The sequence below is a fragment of the Pituophis catenifer genome, unplaced genomic scaffold (assembly GCF_029215685.1).
Source record: "Pituophis catenifer annectens isolate HBS135680 unplaced genomic scaffold, rPitCat1.0.hap2 SCAF_15, whole genome shotgun sequence".
Taxonomy (NCBI): Eukaryota; Metazoa; Chordata; class Lepidosauria; order Squamata; family Colubridae; genus Pituophis; species Pituophis catenifer.
The window spans coordinates 1632304-1656714 of record NW_027256895.1 but is presented as its reverse complement, the minus strand read 5'-3'; the positions used below and the strand labels follow the sequence as shown (position 1 = coordinate 1656714).

Genomic DNA, 24411 nt, shown 5'->3' with positions numbered 1-24411 from the left:
ACACAAGCACACAAACAAACATACAAACACAAGCACACAAATATACAGACACACACAAGCACACAAACACACAAACACACAAACACACACACACAAACACAAGCACACACACAAACACACAAGCACACACACAAACACACAAGCACACCCACAAACACACACAAGCACACACAAACACAACCACAACCACACACACACAACCACACACACAAGCACACAAATACACACACACACAATCCCACAAACCCACACAAACACAAATACCCACACACACACACACACACAAGCACACAAGCACACAAGCACACAAACACACACAAAGAAGCCTACAAACACACACACCAGCACACACACACACACACACACACACACACACAAGCAAACAAACACACACACAAGCAAAGAAGCCCACAAACACACACACAAACACAAGCACAGGCACAAGCACAGAAGCCCACAAAACACCCACAAACACACAATCACACAACCCCCACCCCCATCCCCCGTCAGGCCTGGCTTTGGCCTCACTCCACCCAGCCCAGCGTTCCAGCTCCGCCTGCGGCTCATTCTCACGTGCAACTCCCGGGTCAGAGGTGGGGAAAGAGCCCCCTCCCCTCCCCTCCCCTTCCCCAATGGACTTGTCCCCCCCCCCCGGCAACCTTTCCTCTCACCTGGCCGGCAGGTAGGACCGGCTGGCGTGGTTACCCCACAAAATTCTCCCCCACTTCCCACCCACCCACCCACCCCCGGCAAACTCGGCTCCAAATGCCGCTTTGGGAACAGGCGGGGGACGGGAGACGGGGACAATTTGCACTGCTTTCTGCCGGGATGGCCGTGGGATTTCCTCGTGGTCTCCTTTCCCAGTGCCAAATCTTAACTTTTTTTTTTCTTTTTGTTTTCTCCAAGGCCGGCTGGGTGAAAAGTGCAAAACGACCCTGGTAGGTAGGTAGGTGGCCTTGTAGGGGTTTCTGGCTTCCGCGGAGTGCTTTTCTCTCCCTCCCCGCCCTGCAAGACTCAGTTCAAAAGTATTTAAAACTCTTCCAAACAAACCGAGATCGGAAGTCTGGGCTGTCGACGCCTCTATAAAACCCACAAAATTTCCCTTCGAGCCAACTCGGCTCTGGGTGTTTCCTTGGCAAGAGGAAGCGTAAAGATTTGGATGGCTCTCCGTTCGGGGTTTCTTTCAACCTCCCAATTTCCTTGGGATTTCCTTGTGGTCTCCTTTCCATGTACCAATCTTCACTTTTTTTCCTCCCAAGGCCGGCTAGAACAAAGGTGCAAAGCTTGAAGATCAGGCCGGTTCAACCCCAGATAAAACTTTTAATAGAGAGGCAGCCCCCCCCCCACTTTTTAATCAGGAAATAACACCCCCCCCCTCGCACACACACTTAGTAATCATTAAAATAAAGATTAAGTGAGGTGTAAAGATACTAAAGCTTTCTGGATCGCCGTTTCCTTTCCTTCAAGCAGAAATGATGATATCACAAGAGCCCCCCTCATCCTTAAAGTGATCAAGATTGACAAACAGAAAACTTATCTTACCTGAATTATTTATGGTTATTATTTGTGATTAATAATTATGATTAATAATTATAATTATTAAAAACCTGATTTAGGTTGATTGCTTATTTAGTTTCCTGGGACTATCCCTGAGCGTTGTATCTTATGATTTATGATGAATTTTTTTTTTAGGATGACTATGATTGTGATTGATCACTTATGGCTTTTATGCACAGTGAGAGCTTATGCACCGGAGACAAATTCCTTGGGTGTGTCCAATCACACCTGGCCAATAAAGAATTCTAGTTTTTTTGAAGGACGGTCCCATAGAAAGGAGAGCCCACTCCCCCTCTCTCCAGCCCCAGAATGTGGGGACCAGAATCGGGGGGGGGGGATGATAGCTGACTGGGTGACTTTGGGCCGACCGCCAGGAGACGGTGAGTTCTAGTCTCGCCTTAGGCATTAAAAGCGGCTGGGTGACGTTAAAGCAATCACCAGGAGATGGTGAGTTCTAGTCCCGCCTTGGCATGAAAGCCAGTGAGTAACTTTGGGCCAATCGCCAGGAGACGGTGAGTTCTAGTCTCGCCTTAGGCATTAAAAGCAGCTGGGTGACGTTAAAGCAATCACCAGGAGATGGTGAGTTCTAATCCCACTTTAGGCATAAAAGTAACCTGGTTAACTTTGAGCCAATTGCCAGGGGATGGTGAATTCTAGTCCTGCCTTAGACATGAAAGCCAGCTGGGTGACTTTTCCCCAGTCCCTCCCTCTTAGCTCAACCTACCTCACAGGGTTGTTGTGTGGGAAATAGGAGGACGAAGGAACATTCCTCACCTTGAATGACCTACAACGTAATCAAGGCAGGATTAAAAAAACAAAATCCAGTAAATGAATAAAAGAACGTTCCGACTTTGTGGGCTGGGTGAGTCAGCGGAACAGTCTGCCACATGAAACGGTGAGGTCTCTTTTGCCACTAGGAGTCTTTGCTTCTTTATCCAGAAGATGAAGCAGCTTTGGAAAGAGCGGGGAAGAAGCAGCAATAGCAAACTGTTAATTAATCCCTGGGATTTGAAAGATTAGCAAAATTATTTGGCCAAGAGAATAAATTAATATTCTCGTCTCTGGCTGTGCGTTGCTCCACCAATGGCCTCCATACAATGCCAGCCATGGAAACCAGTCCCAACTGCATTACCCAAGTGGGCCATGGGAGGGGGCTGTTGTTCCAGAACTAGATGGGACCCAGATTAAAGATTAACAGAGAGGGAAGGGACCTTGTAGGTCATCTAGTCCAACCCCACCTCCACCCAAGCAGGAGAGCCTACACCATTTCTGATAAACGCAGTCCAATCTCTTCTTGAAAGTCTCAACCCAATATCAGGTAGTCCTCAATTTAGGACCACAATGGAGACCAGAATTTCTGTTGGACTCGGAGGTCTTCTCTTCTTGAACGCCTCCAGGGATGAAGCACCCAAAACTTCTGGTGGCAGGCAGTTCCACTGGTTAATTGTCCTCACTGTCAGGAAATTTCTCTTTTAATTCCAGGTTGCTTCTCTCCTTGGGTAGTTTCCATCCGTTGCTTCTCGTCCTGCCTTCAGGGGCTTTGGAGAATAGGTGGACCCCCTCCTCTTCTTTGGGGCAGCCCCTCAAATATTGGAAAGCTGCCATCATGTCCCCCCCCAGTCCATCTTTTCATTAAATTGAATACATCCAATTCCTGCAACCGTTCTTCGTATATTTTATCCTCCAGCCCCCTAATCCTCTTCGTTGCTCTTCTCTGCACCCTTTCTAGAGTCTCAACTTCTTTTTTTTTTTATATCGTGCCGACGAAAAACCACCAAACCAAGGGATTCGAGCCCCTATTTCTGTGGGTCAGGCAGGCATTGCCCCATCCAGTTGCTCTTCCAATTATTTATTTATTTATTTATTTATTTATTTATTTATTTATTCATTCATTCATTCATTCATTCATTCATTCATCTATCTATCTATCTATCTATCTATCTATCTCTCTATCATCTATCTATCTATCTATCTATCTATCTATCTATCTATCTATATCTATCATATTTATTTATGATCACATGTATTGATTGCCCATCTTACCATAGAGTAACTGGGCAGCTATGATTAAAAACTTAAGTATTTTTTTTCCTTCCCTAGCATTCCGTTGCAATCCTCTTTTCCAGAGATTTTGCATCCGGTGCTCCGAAGGTCAGGGACTTCTGATATTTTGCAACCTCCCGTGTTATCAGTCTAGGTATGCTGTGGGTTTTATCTAGGATTAAATAAACTCAGCTCCTTTATCTCTCTTTTTCCTTCCAATCCCCTGACTCATACATCCGAATTTAAACTGGGTTGTTTCTCTGTGTCAGAGAATATGTGTGGGCATATGCATAATTTTGTATTTATCTACTTATTTATTTTGTCATGTTTACGTAAATTACGAAATTTCATTTTAATGTATGCAGATTAGTGTACATGCAATAAAGTTATTATATATATATATATATATATATATATATATATATATATATATATACACACACACACACAATAATAATAATAATAATTTTATTTCTATACCGCCCTTCTCCCGAAGGACTCAGGGTGGTGTACACCTGATTAAAAGCACAAAGACAAACAAAATTTAAAAATAATTAAAATTATTAAATAATTGGCTCAATTATAAAACCCCCAAATTTAAAATCCCACATTTAAAACCAATTAAAATCTTTACATTGATAGCCCGGCCTGGCGGAACAACAAGGTTTTGAGGGCACAGCGAAATACATACATACATACATACATACATACATACATACATACATACATACATACATATATATGAGATATATATATCTACGCACGATATCAGACCTCCGGACTTTTCGTTGGGCCCTGAAAACACACTTATTCCATCTAGCCGGGCTGGTTTGATCCCATCCTCTCAGTTTTAATTGAATTCGGTTTTAATTGGGTTGTTTTAAATCTTGGGCCGAAATTATTTAATTGTTTTTTAAACAGTTTTTTAAATTTTATATGCAATGTTTTATCTCGGCTGTACACCGCCCTGAGTCCCGCAGGAGAAGGGCAGTATAGAAATAAAATAAAATAAAATAAAATAAAATAAAATAAATAAATAAATAAATAAATAAATCCTCTAGCACCCTAATGCTAGATAAAAAATGTACATATCTAGCATTAGGGTGCTAGAGGATATATTTATTTATTTATTTATTTTATTTTATTTCTATACTGCCCTTCTCCTGTGGGACTCAGGGCGGTGCTAGATATGTATATATGCTAGATATGTACATTTTTTTTACACATATATACATTTTTCTTTAACGTATATAAGTATTTAATAGACAGTGTATTATCTGGGTCATTTTACATGTATGTATTAATAGTAATAATAATATTCTTTACTTGTACAGTAGTGGCCAAAATTGTGGAAACCTTTTGGGGAAAAGTGTATTTTTGAGGTTGGATGGCTAATAACACCACTTTTTTGGGGGGAGTTTCAAGATAATCCTATTCCGCTGCTGGAATGGCCTGGGAATAGCCGAGACCTTCACCCAATGGAAAATCTATGGAGCCAACGAAAGAAACTGGTTAGTTAGAAGCGACCCAGCGATAAAACCCAGTTAATAGAAGCCATCATTCAATCTTGGTTTCACATTAGAACAGCTGCAGAAACTAAAAAACTTGGTTCACTCCATGGGAAGACGTTGTAAGGCCATAATTCATGTTTAAAGGTTACCCAACTAAGGATTAACTGATATGGGGATAATTTTTGTATATCTCGTTTTTTTCTATGGTGATAATTTTGGCATATCTCGTTTTTTCTACATGTTTCACTTTTCTTCTTTACACTGTAACTTCACAAAAGTTATTACATTACATTCTTGATTAAATTATTCCGTGTCTTCTTTATCCTTTATCTTGAATGTTAACCTATCCATTTCCGCACAATCGAATGTGGTTTTTTTTTTAAATTAGATTTCCCTCTGAAAACAAGGAGTTTCCTCATTGTTCCAACGTTGTGCAAATACAATTCTCGCGTCAAAACATCTAGTATTAAATATACATTCCTATTATTATTATTATTATTATTATTATTTTATTATTATTATTATTATTATTATTATTATTATTATTATTATTATTATTATCCAAGTTGACTTCTGCTAATCTAATCTAATCTAGAGGGTTTACCGAACAATTTCATTACAATCAACTCTACAATGAGGCCAAGGTTTTGTCCAAAACAGTTATTTATTATATACAAAAAAAAAATAATAATATCAATTGCCCAGTAATACAATTTTTTTTAAAAAAAAAATACACAAAATGCACACAGCACCTGAAGTAATCAGTGCTTTAAATAAAGGCTAGGTTTTACTCTAAGGAGTAGTTTGACTCTCCTTTCCGATTCCAATTTCAATTCCTCCCTTCCTCCAAACTCCCCCTCAAAAAAAGGTCAAAATCTATCCAAGCAAGCAAATCCCTTAACTCAAGGTAATCCCCCCACCCCCCAATTTTTTTTTTTTTTATGATTTTGCAATAAAAGCCAGGAACCCTATTTACTGGGAGAATCTAAGGACGGGGTAAAAAAAAATGATCCGTATTTTTAAAGGGACAGGCTCGCATCAAACGGCCCCTCGCTTAACCCAAGGTTTCCCCAGCGAATGTACATATTTACACCATTTTCGAAGTCTCCGACCGGCTTGGCAAGAGTTAGCTATAGGAGTTTTGCGCTGGGCTGCCCCACGGAGAAGGAGGAAGACCCCTTTCCCTGGGTGAGACGAGACGGGAGGGTCAAAATTCCCTGCCCAAAAGATGCCAGTCTTGTAAACATCTGCCAGAGAATTCCGGTGACTGTGACAATTCTATGGGTCGAAAGTAGCAGAGATCCCCAATGCCAATTCCTCAGAATTTGGGGAGTGGGGGAGAAAATCCCCACCGGTGGTTGGGGGCTTTCTTTAGATCAATCTGACCTTCGGTTAGGGCCACCCAAAGACCATCTTCTCCCGGTGGATCAGTTTATTAAAGGGGAAGATGAGTCCTACCCAGAAAACCTTACTAGCACTTCCTCGATCTCGTTACCTTTCAGATGCGCTGGACGCCAAAGCCCATAATCCCCAGGGTCGAAAGGATTGGCGGAAGTCTTCCGTCTCCAATCTTTCCGGGCAGCCCGAGGAAAATACATCAAGGGGTTAACAATGCCCACCCTCCTCCCCTTCAGGGCCCGATCCCCAATGAAAATATTAAAATATCGCTTAATTAAAATAGGATCCCTATTTTTTTTTTTAATGTTAAAAAAAAATCAACTGATTCAATCGAAGGAATAATAAAAACAGAGTAAAAGGCTCCCCGAGGAGGGGGGGGGGGTGGGATTTAAAAGTCTTAGATGCCCAGTTGGGCAGCAAAATCCAAACTGTTCCAGGCTCAGTGGCACATGGGTCTTGGCAGTGGCCTGGGCATCTAGACGTATTCTCGGCTACTGGGGGGTTTGGAGATGGGCATCGCTGCGGGATACTGGCGATTTTTGTACCCGGCTTCGTTTCCTGGACACGAACAGGCGAGCATCCCGCCCCCCAGCAACGACAAAGCGGCGCCTGCCCAGCCGATGAAGATGGCAGGGCCAAATTCGTACCTACGGCAGAAAAGGAGATTTACCGTCAGATGGCAAATAACGGGGGTGGGGTGTCCGGAGAGGTCCCTCCACCCCCTAAGACCCCCTCCTCACAAAGTTCCCCATTTGCCTCTCTCTGTAGCCGGGAAGTGGGGGGGGAAAGAATTTGCTGGGTGTGGGAATTCTAGATGAAAAGAACTCTTCCCCGGAGCATTTATTGGGTGCTCTCCGGACATCACCTTGCTCCGGTGTTTTTCCCACGTTCTCGTCCTGTCTTGGAAGCAGCAAGACGGGGGGGGTCGGGGGGTGCGAGGAAATGCCAGAGGTGGGGTGTGGAGGTAGGAGGGACCCCATCTCAAAAGGGGCACACTCCAAGTGGGCAGGGCCAGGGAGGAAGGGGCGGGGCTAGAAGAAGTGAATCTCGGTTTACGGTCCGGAAGTTGTTGCAAGCGAGATGCACCACATTTGCGGGGGCCGTCTACCCCCTCCACCCCAGTTTCTCTGGACAACGTACCTTTTATTCATGGGGGACAGGGGGTTGTAAAAATCTTGGACGATCTGGTTCGCGCTCCAGGAACAAGCCACCAGGGAACCCAAACCTAAGCAAGGTGGAGAATAAAAGGAAAGTCACAAAACTTGGTTTGATCTTGGTTTGATAGCTTTCTGCCCGGAGGTTGATATAAACTTGGGAACTGCAGCGAATAAATTTGATATTTTGGATGGTTTGCCATTATGGAGACCAGCAGGGTCTACTTCGGGCTTGCAAAAAAAAAAAAAAAAAGGACTAAAATATGTTCGCCACCTATACGGGAAGTCCTCGACTTATGACCAAATTGAGCCCCAAATTTCTGTGGCTAAGTCAGACACTTTTTCACCGACTTTTGTCTCCTTTTACGACCTTTCTGGCCACGGTCGTTCAGTGAATCTGGGCAGTTTTTAAGATATTAACACGGTGGTTCAGCAAATCCGGTTTCGCCATGGATTTTGCTCGCCGGAAGGTCACAAAACGAGGATCATGTGACTCCGGGACACTGCGAACGTCGTAAATAGGAGTCACTTGGCAAGAGGCCGAATTTTAATCCCGTGACCACGGGGAGGCTGCCATTCTCTCAGAACTGTGAAAAACAGTGCCGCCGTAACTTTGAACGGTCACTAAATGGACCGTTATAAATCAAGGACTACCTGTAGCTAGATTCAACCCGGTAAAAAACGTATCAGAATGATCTGCGGTTGTGCTTATTCCTTTGTCACGCTCATCAGGCTGGGCAAATCCAGTATTTAAAATTATAAGACTTCAGTACAAACTCAGCACATGGGTTAACAGAGGGAGCTGGTTGTGCGAATGCAGCTGGTGGGCGGTAAACCATGGTTTGCAATGTGCTAGAGCAGAGATCTGCAACCTTAAATACTCAAAAGAGCCATTTGGACTCGTTTCCCACAGAAAAGAAAACACCGGGAGCCACAAAACCTGGGTGGGTGTGGCCAACTCAATGTCACTCACTTTCACCAGTCACATGACCACCCCCTAGCCACGCCTACCCAGCCGGTCATTAGGGCAGAGAACCAGTTGTTAAAAAACACCAGGAACCACAAAATCCTTTTGACATCTTTCTCTCGGCTTCCTGCACCCCCTGGGAGCCAAAATGTGGCGCATGGGGACTCCTGGAAGGGGCGGGGCGGGCCAAGGCCAGCCATCAACTTAACTACCATGTCAGCACTCCAAACTACATTCGTTCCAGTGCTGACATAAGGAGGAGAAGAGGGGGCAGCTGGCAAGAGGACGCTTGACTTTTCACCTACTTATTTTCCCTGAAGATAATATCCCCTAGGAGATGAGATGGGAGGGGGGACATTCCTGGGAGCTGAAGTAGTAGATATGGGGAGAGTGATTTGGAAGATGGCCAATGAGACGCAGAGAACTGGGGAACAGGAAGTCAGTGTTGGCTTCGACATAATCGGGGACAGATTGTCGTGCTTAATAAATGAAAGATTTCATCAAAGACTATCTGTTTGGAAATGCAATTTATTTGAGACAACATCAAAACCTGACATACCGATTCGCCCAAACCGGCAGAATCCGGCACCACTGATCTCATGCCAACGGGCCGCGTCCCTGCCAGGTTGGGGACGGGAAGACGGAGGGAAGACAACTCACCTGCCACCAGGAAGATGATGCCGCCGGTCATGGCGATGCGGGCCTTGGTGACCTTGTTGTCATCTCCGCAGCGGGTACATTTCATGCCCATGGTGGCGATGCCAATGGCGATCACTCCCAGGACGATGGAGATGACCATCAGCGCCCGGGTGGCTTGTATGGAAGCTGCAGGGAAGAAAGACAGAGCCAGAAGGTCAGAGGGGGTCAGCAGCCGGATTCGGGGAGGGGTGTATAGAACTGTAATAAGTGTGGTGCGGTGGCCTAGAGGTGGAGCTCTCGCCTCACAATCAGGAGGCTGTGAGTTCGATCCTAGGTAGCGGCAGATATTTCTCTCTTTGGGCTCGGTGAGAATATATCTGCTGAACAAAACTCCTCATTGGTGATAAGAAAGGCATCCGGCCAGTAAAACACTCAGCTCCATTCAATTGCCCAGACTCCACCCCGCAAGGGATTAAAAGACCAAAAATATATATATAATAAGTCACGCTAGGAGCAACTAAGATGATTAAAAGGCCTGGAGATTAAAACGTAGGAAGAACGGTTGCAGGATAAAGAAAAGAAGAATTAGGGGTGACGTGATAGCAATATTCCAGTATTTGAGGGGCTGCCCCAAAGAAGAGGGGGGGGCGGGGTCCACCTATTCCCCAAAGGACCTGAAGGCAGAAGAAGCAACGGATGGAAACTAACCAAGGAGAGAAGCAACCTGGAACAAAGAAGAAACTTAAGACAATTAACCAGTGGAACTGCCTGCCACCAGAAGTTGTGGGTGCTTTCGTCACTGGAGGTTTTTAAGAAGAGAGACTGGACAGCCGCCTCTCTGGAATGGGGATAGGGTCTCCTGCTTGAACAGGGGGTTGGACTAAAGACCTCCGGGGTCCCTTCCAAGTCTGTTCTGATTGATTGATTGATTGATTGATTGATTGATTAAAAGGTTTGAGAATGAGGCAACCGGGAGGCTTGGCTGCAGGAACGGGGGTCACCGGCACTGCTTTCTGGATACCCCAGCACCCCCTTTTTTGTAAGCTGGTCTCTCTTGGCCTCCCAAGTCGTGCCACTCTTATGGAGAGCCACTATTCTCCAAAATCCACCCTGGCACCCCAATAGACACCCCGCTTCCTCAAAACACAACCTGGCACTCCAATTAACACCCCAGCACCCCAAAAACCAACTCCGTCGGCATCCAATGCCCACTCCCAGCACCTGATATACAGCTCGGCACCCCAATGCCCACTCCAGCACTCAAATACCCCTCGCTGGCACCCCAATAGCCATCCTGGCATCCAATACTTACCCCAGTACTCCAGGATGCACCCCAGCACCCCAATACCCATCCCTGGCTCTCCAGAACCCATCCCGACATCCAATATCTACCCCCAGTGCCCCAATGCACCCCCTCCCATCACCCCAGCCTTCCGCATTAGACGCTTCTCCCCAGAGGTGGGATCACGATGCCTGCCAGCCCCCCTTTCGGGGCCCATCGCACCCCCACGGAGGGCGGAGCTTTGGCAGACCCCTCCCAGCACAGAAAAGTCACGAAAGGCAGTGTGTTTGCATGGGTGTGGCACACACTTCGCAAGTGTTCTGGCTTAAGGCACCCAGCCTTGGGCACAGACAGGTGCCAGGGAAATGCGCCATTTCAGGGAAGGAAGCAGGGGGGGAAGGGTGCCAAGGGGCATCGGCCACGGGAGGGGGGGTGTCTTGCCCATGCTGAGAGTCAGGTGGCGAATAAATGCGAATAAATAGAAGAGGTTTCTCTCCTCTTTTGATAGGAAGGAAGGAAGGAAGGAAGGAAAGAAGGAAGGAAAAGAGAGGGAGGGAGGGAGGGAGGGAGGAAGAGAAAAAGGGAAGAAGGGAAGGAAGGAAAATGGGAAGGAAGGGAAGGGAAGGGAAGGGAAGGGAAGGGAAGGGAAGGGAAGGGAAGGGAAGGAAGGAAGGAGACAAAGGAAGGAAGGAAAAGAGAGGGAGGGAGGGAAGGAAGAAAGAGAAAAAGGGAAGAAGGGAAGGAAGGAAAATGGGAAGGAAGGAAAGAAGGAAGGGAAGGAAGGAAGGAAAAGAGAAAAAGAGAAAAAGAGAAAAAAAGAGAAAAAGAGAAAAAGAGAAAAAGAGAAAAAGAAAGATGGAGGAAAAAGGGAGAAAGAGAGAAAGGGAAGAAAAAGATAGAAAGAAAGAAAAGAGATGGAAAAAAAGGGAGGAAAGAAAAGAGAAGAAAAAAAGAGAAGGGAGGAAACAAGGGAGAAAGGAAGGAAGGAAAGGAGAGGGAGGAAGGAAAGAAAGGGCAGGAGGAAGAATAGAAGGGAGAGGAAGAAAAGAAGCAAAGAAGCAAAGAAGAAGAGAGGGGGAAGAGAGGAAGGAAGGAAAGAAGGAAGGAAGGAAAAGAGAGGGAGGGAGGAAGGGGAGGAAGGAAGAGAAAAAGGGGAAGGAAGGAAAAGGGGAAGGAAGGAAGGAGAAGAAGGAAGGAAGGAAAAGAGAGGGAGGGAGAGAAAGAAGAAAGAGAAAGAGGGAAGAAGGGAAGGAAGGAAAATGGGAAGGAGGGAAGGGAAGGAAAAGAAAAGAAAAACAGAGAAACAGAGAAAAAGAGAAAAAGAGAAAAAGAGAAAAAGAAAAAGAGAAAAAGAAAAAGAGAAAAAGAGAGAAAGAAAGATGGAGAAAAAAGGGAGAAAGAGAAAAAGGAAAGAAAAAGATAGAAAGAAAGAAAAGAGATGGAGAAAAAAGGGAGGAAAGAAAAGAGAAGAAAAAAGAAGGGAGGAAACGAGGAAGAAAGGAAGGAAGGAAGGAAAGGAGAGGGTGGAAGGAAAGAAAGGGCAGGAGGAAGAATAGAAGGGAGAGGAAGAAAGGAAGCAAAGAAGAAGGAAGGGGGAAGAGAGGAAGGAAGAAGGGAAAGAAGGAAAGGAGAGGGAGAGAGGAATGAAGGAAAGAAAGAAGAAGGAAGGCAGGAAGAAGAAAAACAGAGCCAGCCGGTATAGTGGTTATGGGGCTGGACTCGGGTTCAAGAATCCCCCCTCAGCCGCCAGGCTTCTCCAGGGGACTTTGGGCCTATTCCTCGCTCAGCCCAGTCTACTCCGCAGGGTTGTTGTTGTGGGGGGGGAAAAAGGAGGAAGCGGCCCTCTATATGCGGCGTAGAGCTCCCGGAGGGAAGGGAAGAAAAAATAAACGCCCTCATTCCTGCCAAACGTTCCATCGATTCGTCTCCCTGTAATTGATTAGCTGTCCTACCTGCCAGGGTTGGTTTTCTGCAGGGAGGAGAGCTGAGCTAATAGAAGAAGGCTGGAAACCTAATCGATAAGTGGAGATGGGGGAGGAAAAGAGGAGAACTTTGGCTACTCAAAGGGAAGGAAAAAAAAGAGAGGGCCTTCGGAAGCCACGTGAGGTGCCCACAGAGAGGGTGGGGCTGCCATGAGTCACCCCTAAGAGCACCAGAAACTCTGGGCCACCCCGTGGCACGTCGTCACCGGAGGCTCCGTCACTCGGCACCCAAGGCTGCCTGGCCGCCCGCCTTGCCACTCCCGTGGCCGCCTCCGTCCGTCCACTCGGAAAGAGCACAACACGGAGCCCCCTGGTTGGGGGTCAGCGAAGCCCCCTCTGTCCCCAGTGCTCCCCCAACGTCCTGGGTTTGCCTTGCTAACTCCCAAGTCCCTTTCTCTCTCTTTCTTTCTTTCTTTCTTTCTTTTTTTCTTTCTTTTTCTTTCTTTCTTTCCCTTCCTTCCTTTCTTTTTCTTTTTCTTCCTTCTCCTTCAATCTTTCTTTCTCTTTCTGTCTTTCTGTCTTCCTTCTTCCTTTCCTCCCATCTTTTTCTTACCATCTTTCTTTCCCTTCCTTCCTTCCTTTCGTCTCTTTTTCTTTTCCTTTCCTCCTTCCTTGCTTTTCTTTATATTTCTTTTTCTTTCCTCCTTTCTTTCTCTTTCCCGTCCTACTTCTTTCTTTCCCGTCCTTCCTTCCTTTCGTCTCTTTTTCTTTTTCCTTTCCTCCTTCCTTGCTTTTCTTTATATTTCTTTTTCTTTCCTCCTTTCTTTCTCTTTCCCGTCCTACTTTCTTTCCCTTCCTTCCTTCCTTTTTCATTCCTTCTTTCCTTTCTTTCCTTCCTTCCTTCTTTCTCTATCTTTCTATTTCTCTTCCTTCTTTCTTTCCTTCCTTCCATCATTTTCTTTCCATCTTTCTTTTCCTTCCCTCCCTTCTGTCTCTTTTTATCTTTTTCTTTTTTCTTTCTATCTTTCCTTTTCCTTTTTTTTCTTCCTTACTTTCTCTTTTCCTTCCTTCTTTCCTTTTTTCTTTTCATCTTTCTTTTCTTCATTCTTTTCTTTCTCTTTCTCTGTCTCTCTTTCTGTCTCTTCCTTCCTTCCTTCCTTCCTTCCTTCCTTCCTTCTCTATCTTTCTATTTCTCTTCCTTCTTTCTTTCCTTCCTTCCATCATTTTCTTTCCATCTTTCTTTTCCTTCCCTCCCTTCTGTCTCTTTTTATCTTTTTCTTTTTTCTTTCTATCTTTCCTTTTCCTTCTTTTTCTTCCTTCCTTTCTCTTTTCCTTCCTCCTTTCCTTGTTTTTTTCTTTTCATCTTTCTTTTCTTCATTCTTTTCTTTCTCTCTCTCTGTCTCTCTGTCTGTCTCTTTCTTTCTCCTTCCTTCCTTCCTTCCTTCCTTCCTTCCTTCCTTCCTTCCTTCCTTCCTTTCCAATCCTTATCATTGGCTTCTTTGATCCTTTCCTAGGTTTTCTGGCAATTTTTGCAGGATCATTTTAGACATTTTTAAAGACGCTTTTAGAGGCCATCGCCGCGAAGGCAAGCTGAAAAAAAACTATGAAGGGTGGTACCCCCTCAGACCCTGCTGGATGAAGAAAAGGAGACCCATCAGCTGCCTATTACATGGCATAAATCTGTTTATTGGCTGGTCCCAAAAGGGGCAGCGGCAACTTTGCAAATGAGTTACACGAGGAAGTAGGAAAAACATCCCGTCAAAAGGCAAACGGAAGAGTTGACTCACCTGCTCGAGATGGGGCGGCTCGAGACTTTGAAAAAAGTAAAGTAAACTACAGCGCAGTCAAAAGTACACTGCACAAAGTAAACTGTAAAATGAAAATTAAGGGGAAAAACGCAGGCGGTCCTCGACTTACGACCGTTTTGTGACCGTTCGAAGTTCCAACGTCACTGAAAAAAGTTTTTTCACACACAAAAAAAAAACGTGGTGAGAAAAGGTTGCAAAAAAAAACGGGGGCCAAACTCACTCAATGTCTCGCTTGGCGAGGGAAATTTGGGGAGGGGGGGTGTCGGTTGGGGCCCTAAAAGTCGAGGATCAGCTGGAACGTCCAAAGTGTGAAATAAAGTCAAGTCAAATAAAAATAAATCAAATCAATTGTGGCGGAGAAAAGCGCACGGATAAACCCGGGAGGCGTAAACGTGTTTCTCCGCCTCCGTCCATGTTTGACTCAGAAAAGCCAAAATAAATAAGTTAATTCCAAAGCAAAGAAAGGCTTGTACTATTCTTAAGCACAAACTGATCCTTCCCTAGACGGAGTAAATGACGTTCCTTGCAACCTCCTGGAGGTGTAAAACCAGCCCATAGATTTTTTTTTTTTTTAATAAAAAAAGAACCATTTGCTTGAAACAGGAGGTTGGACTAGAAGACCTCCCGAGGTCCCTTCCATCCCTGTTGTTCTCTGATTCTTCTTTCCAATCACAGCCACAAATCCTTTTCTTACTTTTGCGCCATTTTAGGCCTCCCTTCTTGAGAAACCCAGATTAATCTCGAGACGCTCCACACACCACAATCTGGGTTTAATCATAATCATAATCAATTATTTGTCAAGCATATATAAGATAACAGGTAACAGTATAAACATAATTTGGAATACATGAAACGAGTAAGTGAAAAGGAATATTAGGACAGGGACGGTAGGCGTTAAACTTAACCTTAAGTTTAGTTGCACATAAGCCACGATTGATGGGTTAACCCACCCTCATTTCCTTAAAAAAAAGGGGGAACCTCTCCAGCCCGCTGCAGTGAGTGGCTTGGCGTGGCTCAGCACAATGGAGTTGTCACTCACACACACACACAAAGACACACAAAACCAGATGGGGGAAAGGTATCCCTGCTCAGTTTCACCTTTGCTCTCTCCGCAACGGATCCAGGTAACAAAGTTTGCAGGATCCGTTTGTACACGACAACTATAAAGCCGCACCTTGTCTTAACAACTCCGTGGAAAAAGAGCCACGGCAAAAACTCAGAGTATTTGTGTGAATCAAATTCCCCCAGCCCCAAAGGCAAAATGTTTTATTATTTCTCGGTCAAATGGATATCCGTGGGAAATGGATAAAAGGACACGAAAACGTCAAGATTTCGAACCCTCGGCAGATGTGGGGTGCAAAAAAAAAGGGGGGGAGCAGGGCAGGGGGGACAAAATCAGGCCACCCCACCCACACTCAAACCTTGGGGTGTGGGGGGGAAGCCCCTCCTTGAGTTGTCACTGAATTGCAGGTCAAAGAAGCAACAGAGCCAAAGCCTACATAAACAAGCTTTTCATTAATTCATGATCGAGTTCAAATGATATCGAATAGGAGCACCTGGTGTTTTTTTCCCCCCCTTTTAATGCTGGACGGTGCCTTCCTTGTCATCTCAGCCATAGTAATTGGGGTGGGGGGTTTGCAGTCCCTGGCTTGTAGCACAAAGCCCCCCCCCACTCACCCCCAAGGAGAGTCCGAAGCCTTTTCCTGCTTCGGTAAGTTTTATGACATTATAAACTATAATGACAGTTTGTATGTCTGCCGTAAACTCCAATGTGTATCTAAGACTAAAGGCTTACTTTATTTCCTTTGGGATGAGGTCATCTGTCTTTTGTCCTTGCCTATCATCTCTCTCCTGCTTGGGTAAAGGGGGTTGGACTGGAGGACCTCGGGGGGGTCCCTTCCCAGAGGTGAAATTCAAAATTTTTCCCTACCGGTTCTGGGGCGTGGCTTGGTGGGCGTGGCAGGGGAAGGGTATTGCAAAATCTCCATTCCCACCCCACTCTGGGGCCAGCCAGAGGTGGTATTTGCCGGTTCTCCGAACGACTCAAAATTGCCGCTACCGGTTCTCCAGAATCTGTTAGAACCTGCTGGATTTCACCCCTGATCCCTTCCAATTGTATTATTCTGTTCTGTTATTCTTTCTACAGGTCAAAGGAAGTCCAGAATGGAGTATGATCTCCTGCCATGGGCACGGGATTGGACTAGATGACCTCTAAGCTCCCCTCCAATCCTATTATTATATGATCTATCTATCTATCTATCTATCTATCTATCTATCTATCTATCTATCTATCTATATCATCTATCTATCTATCTACATACCTACCTACCTATCATATCCATACATTGTATCTATCCATCCATTCATCACATCTATATCTATCTTCTCAGCTTTATCTATCTATCTATCTATCTATCTATCTATCTATCTATCTATCTATCTATCTATCTATCACCTTTCTCATTCTCTTTCTTTCTTTTTTTATCTATCTATCTACCGTATTTCCCCCCAAAAAAGACCTTGTCTTATATTTTTTTGAACCCTGAAATAAGCGCTTGGCCTTATTGCCATGTCTATCTATTTATCTATCCCTCCATTCTTTTTATGTATGTAGGTATCTATATATGTAGGTATCTATTTACCTATCAATCCTATCTATCTATCTATCTATCTATCTATCTATCTATCTATCTATCTTTACCTCTTTAACTCTATCTATCTATCTATCTATCTATCTATCTATCTATATGTATCTATCTATCATCTTTACCTCTTTAACTCTATCTATCTATCTATCTATCTATCTATCTATCTATCTATCTATCTATCTATCTTTACCTCTTTAACTCTATCTATCTACTGTATCTATCTATCTATCTATCTATCCATCCATCCATCCTCCACCCATTTTATGTATCTATATATGTATCTACCTATATCAACTATAATCTGTCCATCTCTATCATGTCTCTATCTTCCTCTCATCCATCCATCCATCCATCCAATCAATCAATCAGTCTATTATCCATTTATTTATCTATTTTCTATCTATTTCCTATCTATTTTTAACGACACCCTGCAGACACCCGCAGGAAATCCCGTAGGTAGCAATTCTTGGCAGTAAATCCAGCTGAAAACCCCCAATCTTGTGGGGCAGGCAGGGGGAGAAAAAGGGGGGGACCCTCCAAGGGGCAGCCTTCCCCCTCTTCCCCAAAATCAGGGGCCTGTCCGTCCGTCCCCCTCCGTGCTCCCCAAATGCTTTCAAAACCAACTGTGCCTGTTTCTTCCTTCCAAGGAAATGGTTCATCATCCAGCTGGGCTCCACCCTTTCCTCGCCCCACAGGGCCCTCGGTGGCAAGGTGACATCACCCCTCCCCTGCGGCAGGTGTGCCAGCAACTGCACTCGGGCACAAGGTCATCGCACACACAAAACCAAAGCAACGGTTACCCTGAACAAAGACGGCGAGCGCCGTTTCGACGAAACCAATGAGCCGCCACCGCAGAACATTTTTCTACGGCTACCCTTTTTGTGTGTGTGTGTGTGTGTCTCTGTTATTTGTGCGTGTGTAAAGGTTGAAGGAGGGGTGGGTGTCGGTGTGAGGAACCAGGATTCCTCGGCTTGGAGGAGGAGGGGTCCTCCCTGTCTTTTTCCAGGAGCCCCAAATTTCTCAACTTTCGGGGAAACCGAACGTTCGTTTAATCCACATTTTCAGCTCAAAAAATAAAACCTGATTTTTTTTTCCTTTCCCCACCCCTTTTGCAAAACACAAAACAAAACACATACACACATTTTTCTGATGCACCCTTTCTCTTAAAAGGACACCCACTTTTGTGAGTTTTTTTGGGGGGGCACCGTTACCCACCCGCCTCTGTGCCCAATTCCCACCGTCCCTCCTGGCACAACGGAGTCCAGCTTTGGATCACACCTGTGAAATGAGTCCAGGATTCCTCTGTGCCCACCCCCCCCCTCTTAAACCAAGCGCCCCCCACCCTCCAGCTTCCCTGTCCTTTGCCCTATTCCTGCCCTGGCTGGCTGACCCCAAGGTCGCCTTTATCCCAGAAGGTAAACTTCGGTTTGTTTTCCCAAGTAATGAACCCGATAAGGGTATCAGGTGTAAACTTTGGTTTTATAAACAGAGATGAGAAATTTTCAGAATGATCTCGCTGGGGCATTTCACCGAACTGGCGACGGGCATCCTGGCACCTAACTTTATGCCCGGGAAATAATGGCTTAACTCTTCCCGTTTTCTTCCCACACCTGTCACCAGAATTTTTTTACTTCCTCTCCGGCTCTTCGGGAAGTCCCGAAGACCGATTATTATTATTTTTTTTTCACACCTGCTTCACCCTTCCCGACATGCATATTAAAACATTGCTCCATTCTGGAAAAGGTCCCCTCCAAATTTCCTCATTCTAGGCCAGGCTTTTGTTTCCACGACTAAACCAGACTTGTTGAGGTCGCTCCGTTTGCCAAACTTTGTTTTTACAAGAAGTTTTGCAAAATCCTTTTGAAAGCCAAAGAGGAGAAACAACACAGAAACGCAGAAAGAGGCCAGGAAGAAACTTTGCGCTGCTCCGTTCTCTGTTTTTAAATTTCTTTGTAATTATTATTATTATGTAATTATTTTCCTTTTAAAAATTTCACGTCTTATTTTTATTTGATTATTTGCATCTCATCTGACTATTTTTATGTTATCTTTTTTATTTCAATGGACTATTATTTTATTAAGTTTATTTCATTTGATTATTTTTTTATTTCATTGGACTATTTTTATTAGATTATTTGCATCTCATTGGACTATTTTTATTTTATCTTTTTTAGCTCATATGGCTATTTTTACTTTTATCTTTTTTATTTCATTGGACTATTATTATTTTATTCGGTTTATCTCATTTATTTCATTTGATTATTTTTTATTTCATTGGACTATTTTTATTAGATTATTTGCATCTCATTGGATTATTTTTATTTTATCTTTTTTTAATTTCATTGGCTATTTTCATTTTCTCGTTTTTATTTCATTAGACTATTTTTATTTTATTGGACGATGTCGTGAAGCTTTCCTGACCTGCTCCGAAAGAGTTGCCATGATGTTTTATTTCCAGGATCCAATCTGGATCGGTCACCGGGATCCAGAGTTTTTTTTTTTTGTTTGTCTGTTTGATTTGAACATTTTTATTTTACTTGACTATTTTTATTTGATTTTATTTCATTTCATAGGATTAGTTTTATTTGGCATTTTTGTCTACCTATCGAATCCTTTCCAAGCACCTGGGATAGGCAGATGAGAACGTTTGATCGTTTTACAGATTTTATTTATTTCTGTTTCCTTTTATTCTTTGTAGTTCTATTTTGTTTTGATTTCCTGTTATTATTTTTACTTCTATTTTACTTTTATTTCATGTTATTACCTTTATTTCTATATTTTTATTTCACTTGACTGTTTTTATTTATTTTATCATTTTTGTTTCTGTTTTATTATTTTGATTTCATCGGACTATTTTTATTTATTTTACTATTTTGATTTCTATTTGATTTCACTATTTGGATTTCACTTGACTATTTTTATTTATTTTATCATTTTAGTTTCCGTTCGATTTTATTCTTTGGATTTCATTGGACTATTTTCCTTGATTTTATTCTTTGGATTTCTATTTGATTTTATTCTTTCGATTTTCGATTTTATCGTTTTTATTTTAGCAGGCCAACAAAGCTACAGCAGAATGCCAACCTAAGCAGGGGCAAAAGAAAGAAAGAAAGAAAGAAAGAAAGAAAGAAAGAAAGAAAGAAAGAAAGAAAGAAAGAAAGAAAGAAAGAAAGAAAGAAAGAAAGAAAGAAAGAAAATGGATTTTGGAGTTGGCACCCAATTCTCACCCAATTCTCTCCCACTGCATTCCATTCTCCGGTTAAAAATAACAACATTCAGATAAAATCCTAAATTCTTTGGCAAAGGAACCCCCGCATAAAAATTGGCCGCCGGACCAATGGACAGAACTGCGCTGGGCACAGACGGGATGCCATCTTGAGAAAAACCAAGTTTGTAAGGGAGGCTCCTTTAAAATCAGGAGTTGCTGAGGATGATGGTTTATTTTTCCCTCGGGAGAAAATCTCCCACGCCTCCCAATTTTCGGAGAACCAATCTGAGATTCTGCAGAACCAGCGGTGACCTCGAAGGAGATTTTGGGATTGCAATAAGAGTTATTTTGCCAACTTTTAATACCGCCCCAAAATCACTCGATAGCGGAGAGGGGCAGCCTATAAATTTAATAAATGCAATCAATCAATCAATCAAATCCAACCTGGCTGGATTTGCCAATTCAGAATTTCAGCAGCTTCATTCATTTAAAAGTGTTTTTTTTTTCTTTCTTCTTCTAATTTCGGCAACTTTTCAGATGTCTTTGAAATAACCTGGCTTTTTGTAGCATCCCTGTCAAAACCTGGCCAATTCCTGGAATAAATTAATTAATCAATCGATTGGTGCAATTTAGCGCTCCACGATAAGGTAGCGTTTCTCAAACTTGGCTACTTTTAAGACGGGCGGACTTCAACTTTTCTCCCCTCTCTTTTAATTTTTCTCCCCTTTTAATTTTTTTAAACTGAAATTTTAATTTGTTTTAAATTATTGGGATTTTTTTAATTGTCTTGGGCTAAATTATTTAATTTGGTTTTAAATTGTTTCTAACTTTTGTATTTCCGTATTTTATTCTGTGCCTGTTCACCGCCCTGAGTCCTTCGGGAGTAGGGCGGTATATAAATTTAATAAAACAAACAAACAAACAACAAACAAACTCCCAGAATTCCCCTACGCTGCTTTTATATAGCACTAAATTGCAAGCCAATTCACCTGGCTGGGGAATTCTGGGAGTTGAAGTCCACGGGGAGAGGGGGGGCTTAAAATTTGGCCAGGTTGCAAAAAAAAAAAAACCACAGCTCGAACCTGCTTTTTTTCAGCTCTTAATTTGCTACTCTGAACTCAAGTTTGAATTTGGCAAACCTGGTCACCTGGATTTTTCAGCACCCTGACCTGTGATTCTTTCCCCGCCCCAGCCAGGTGTGTTATACCGAGGGTCCCTGTTTGGGGAAAACCAGAGCCCAGCCCCATCGCCTTCTCTGCGCAAGAGAGAGCAAGCATGCAATCCCTTCCCTCCCCTCCCCTCCCCCCTTTTTGCCCCACCTTCTTCAAAGACCGCTGGGGTGGGGGGAGGGGAAGGAAGGGGGAAAGTCATCCTGAGCCTTTTGTTGCCTTTAAAGGTGTGGCTCCCTCCAGAGGGGGGGGGAGGAGGAGGAGAGAGGAAGGGAGGGGAGGGGAGGAGAAGGCCCAAGCAACTGACCCAACCTGCCCTGGCAGTTTTTTGAGAAAGGAGGAAAGAAAGAAAAAAAAAGAGAGAGAGAGAGAGAAAACTCACTGAAAAAGTGGAAGTTATTTTTTTTTCCTTCCTTCCTTTCTTTCTTTCCGAACAAGAAAAATTAAGGAAGGTAGAAAATCCAGGAACAGGTGCTTGGAAGAATTCCAAAGATTGGGAAGATGCTGGATATGGGGAGGGGGGTGGGCTGTTTGGGGAGGGATGGGCCGCCTTGTTTGCCAAAGCTGAATCGCTTAAACCAGGAATTAAATTTAAAGCACCTTGGAAATCCCAGAAATCTCAATTTAAGACTTTTTTTCTTTTTTTTTTAGAAAAAAAAGCCGGAGGGATCTTGTTGCAAATGGGGAGGGGGGTTGGGAAGAAAGGGGGGAGGGCAAAGAGGGGAGGGAGACCCCCTCCCCCACTTCCCAGAGGCGCGCTGTCCAGCAGGTTCCCACGACCCCCAACAACCATCGCAGAGAAAGAGTCGCCCAAGGGGGTATTGGGGTTGGCTTCGAGTGGCTTGGATGCCACCCACCCACCCAAAAATGGTGACTCGCTGGCCTTCCAGAGAGTAGGAAAAGAATAAGAAAAGCCCCCCACCCACGAGGGGACAGGGGGCTATTTTAGAGGGGATTGGAGAAACCCCCGAGACAAAAGTGCCCCGGGGCATGCACAGAGTGGGTTGCTTAAGGCTGGCTCCCCACGACCCACGAGAAACCCCGCTTTCTCTCCTACCCCCCCCCTCTCCCCCCGAAGAGCCCCTCCAGCTGCCGCGATCTCGGCCGGACCGCGCCCTGCGCTCTTTTGGCAGCCCCGATCCGAAAATTCCCCCCCCCACTTCCTCGCGTGTTTTTTCCCCTCCACTCACGGTTTAAAAAGGGGGGGATCACTTTCGCCTCTCTTACTCACTCTCTCTCTCTTTCCTTCTTTGTCTTTCTTTCTCTCTTTCCTTCGTTCTTTCCCTCTTTCCCTCCTCTTTTTCTTTCTCTCTCTTTCTCTCTGTTTCTCTCTCCTCTTTCTCTTTCTGTTTCTCTTTCCTTCTTTTTCTTTCCTTCTTTGTTTTTCTCTTTCCTTCGTTCTTTCCCTCTTTCCTTCTTCTCTTTTTCTTTCTCTCCTTCTCTTTCTCTCTCCTTCTCTCTCTCTTTCTGTTTCTCTCTTTCCTTCGTTCTTTCCCTCTCTTCCTTCTTTCTCTTTCCTTCTTTCTTTCTCTCTCTCTCCTCTCTCTTTCTTTCTGTTTCTCTCTTTCCTTCTTTCTTTCCCTCCCTTTCCTTCTTTCTCTCTTCCTTCTTCCTCTTTCCTTCTTGCCGTCTCTTTCTTTCTCTTTCTCTCCTTCTCTCTCTCTCTTTCTCTGTTTCTCTCCTTCCTTCGTTCTTTCCCTCCCTTTCCTTCTTTCTCTCTTCCTTCTTCCTCTTTCCTTCTTGCCGTCCCTTTCTTTCTCTTTCTCTCCTTCTCTCTCTCTCTTTCTCTGTTTCTCTTTCCTTCTTTCTCTCTCTCTTCCTTCTTTCCTTCTCTCTCTCCTTCTCTCTCTCTCTCTTTCTCTGCTTCTCTCTTTCCTTCTTTGTCTTTCTCTCTCTTTCCTTCTTTCTCTTTCTTTCCTTCTCTTTCTTCCTCTTTCTCTCTTTCCCTCTCTCTCTCTCTCTTTCCTCCGGGCGCGCCCGACAGGTGAGGTTTCCCGGCTCCCACGCGTGGGCAGCGGCGCCCGAAGGCGCGAACCAGCCCGCGGGCGGGTTGAAATCCGCGAGCGGCGGGGTCGAAAGGGCGAAGGCGCGGCCCGACAGGTAAACCCAACAGGTGTGTCTCTCTTTCTGCCCCCCCCCCACATCCCCGCGTGGGCGTCCTCCCCACTCACTCACCGCCCAGGGCCAGCATGGAGTCGTAGACCTTGCACTGGAGCTGGCCGGTGCTCTGCCAGACGCACTCCATCCACAGGCCCAGGTAGTAGGACTGCGCCGTGATGATGCTGCCGTCGGCGAAGGACGAGACCCGCCACTGGGGCAGGATCGTGGCCGTCAGGTTGGCGATCAGGCCGATCAGGGCCAGCACGAAGCCCAGCAGCTGCAAGCCCGAGTTGGCCATGGCCGGAGGGAAGGAGGAAGTCCGAGGCGGAGGGAGAGAGAGAGCGCGGCTGCCTTTACCTGCGCGCCAGGTGAGCTCACCTGCATTTATGCCCTAGGGGCGGGGGGCGGGCGGCTGACATCAGGGCCGGAGGGGGAGGCTCCAGAGCAGCCGCCGCCCGGAGCCAGGAAGGGGCCGGCCCCGCTGTTTTTCTTCCTCTCTTTCGCTCTTTCTTCCTCCTTTTTCTCTTCTCTCTTCTCCCTTTTACCTTCCGCCTTTCTTCCCTTGTCTCCTTTCCCTTCCTCTTTCCTTCTTTTCTCTTTTTCCCTCCCTCCTTTGCCTTCTTTCCCCTTCCTTCCTTTTTTCTTTCCTTTTCTCTCTTTCCTTCCTTCCTTTTCTTTCCCGTTTCTTTTATTTCTTTTCTTTTTCCTTCTTCCTTCCTTCTTCCCTCCCCTCCTTAGTCTTCCTTCTCTTCCTCCATTCCCTTCCTTCCTTCCTTTTTTCTTTCTTTCCTTCTTTCCTTCCTTCTTTTTCTCTCATTTCTTTCCTTTTCTCCCTTCCTTCCTTCTTCCCCTCCTTTGCCTTCCTTCCCTTCCTCCATTCCCTTCCTTCCTTTTTTCTTTCTTTCCTTCTTTCCTTCCTTCTTTTTCTCTCATTTCTTTCCTTTTCTCCCTTCCTTCCTTCCTCCCCTCCTTTGCCTTCCTTCCCTTCCTCCATTCTTCCTTCCT

General features: G+C 44.7%; 1 protein-coding gene across 1 annotated transcript; it reads right to left on the bottom strand.

Moving 5' to 3' along the window:
- Positions 1-5763: 5763 nt before the first annotated feature.
- On the bottom strand, positions 5764-23725 carry CLDN7 (claudin 7). The gene is made up of 4 exons (XM_070954760.1): positions 23482-23725; positions 9291-9455; positions 7650-7734; positions 5764-7156 (listed from the first exon to the last, which is right to left on the bottom strand). Exons 1-4 carry the CDS (start codon positions 23702-23704, stop codon positions 6985-6987), a joined length of 645 nt encoding a protein of 214 aa, XP_070810861.1. The 5' UTR covers positions 23705-23725; the 3' UTR covers positions 5764-6984.
- Positions 23726-24411: the final 686 nt, after the last annotated feature.

What these genes read in the sequence shown, in the direction of transcription:
- CLDN7 (XM_070954760.1), bottom strand. Translation starts at nt 23,704, where the DNA reads ATGGCCAACTCGGGCTTGCAGCTGCTGGGCTTCGTGCTGGCCCTGATC. An exon ending in CTCCATGCTGGCCCTGGGCG is followed by an intron (nt 9,456 to 23,481) that starts GTGAGTGAGTGG and finishes TCTTCCCTGCAG; the next exon opens with CTTCCATACAAGCCACCCGG. An exon ending in CTGTCCCCCATGAATAAAAG is followed by an intron (nt 7,157 to 7,649) that starts GTACGTTGTCCA and finishes TTTCTGCCGTAG; the next exon opens with GTACGAATTTGGCCCTGCCA.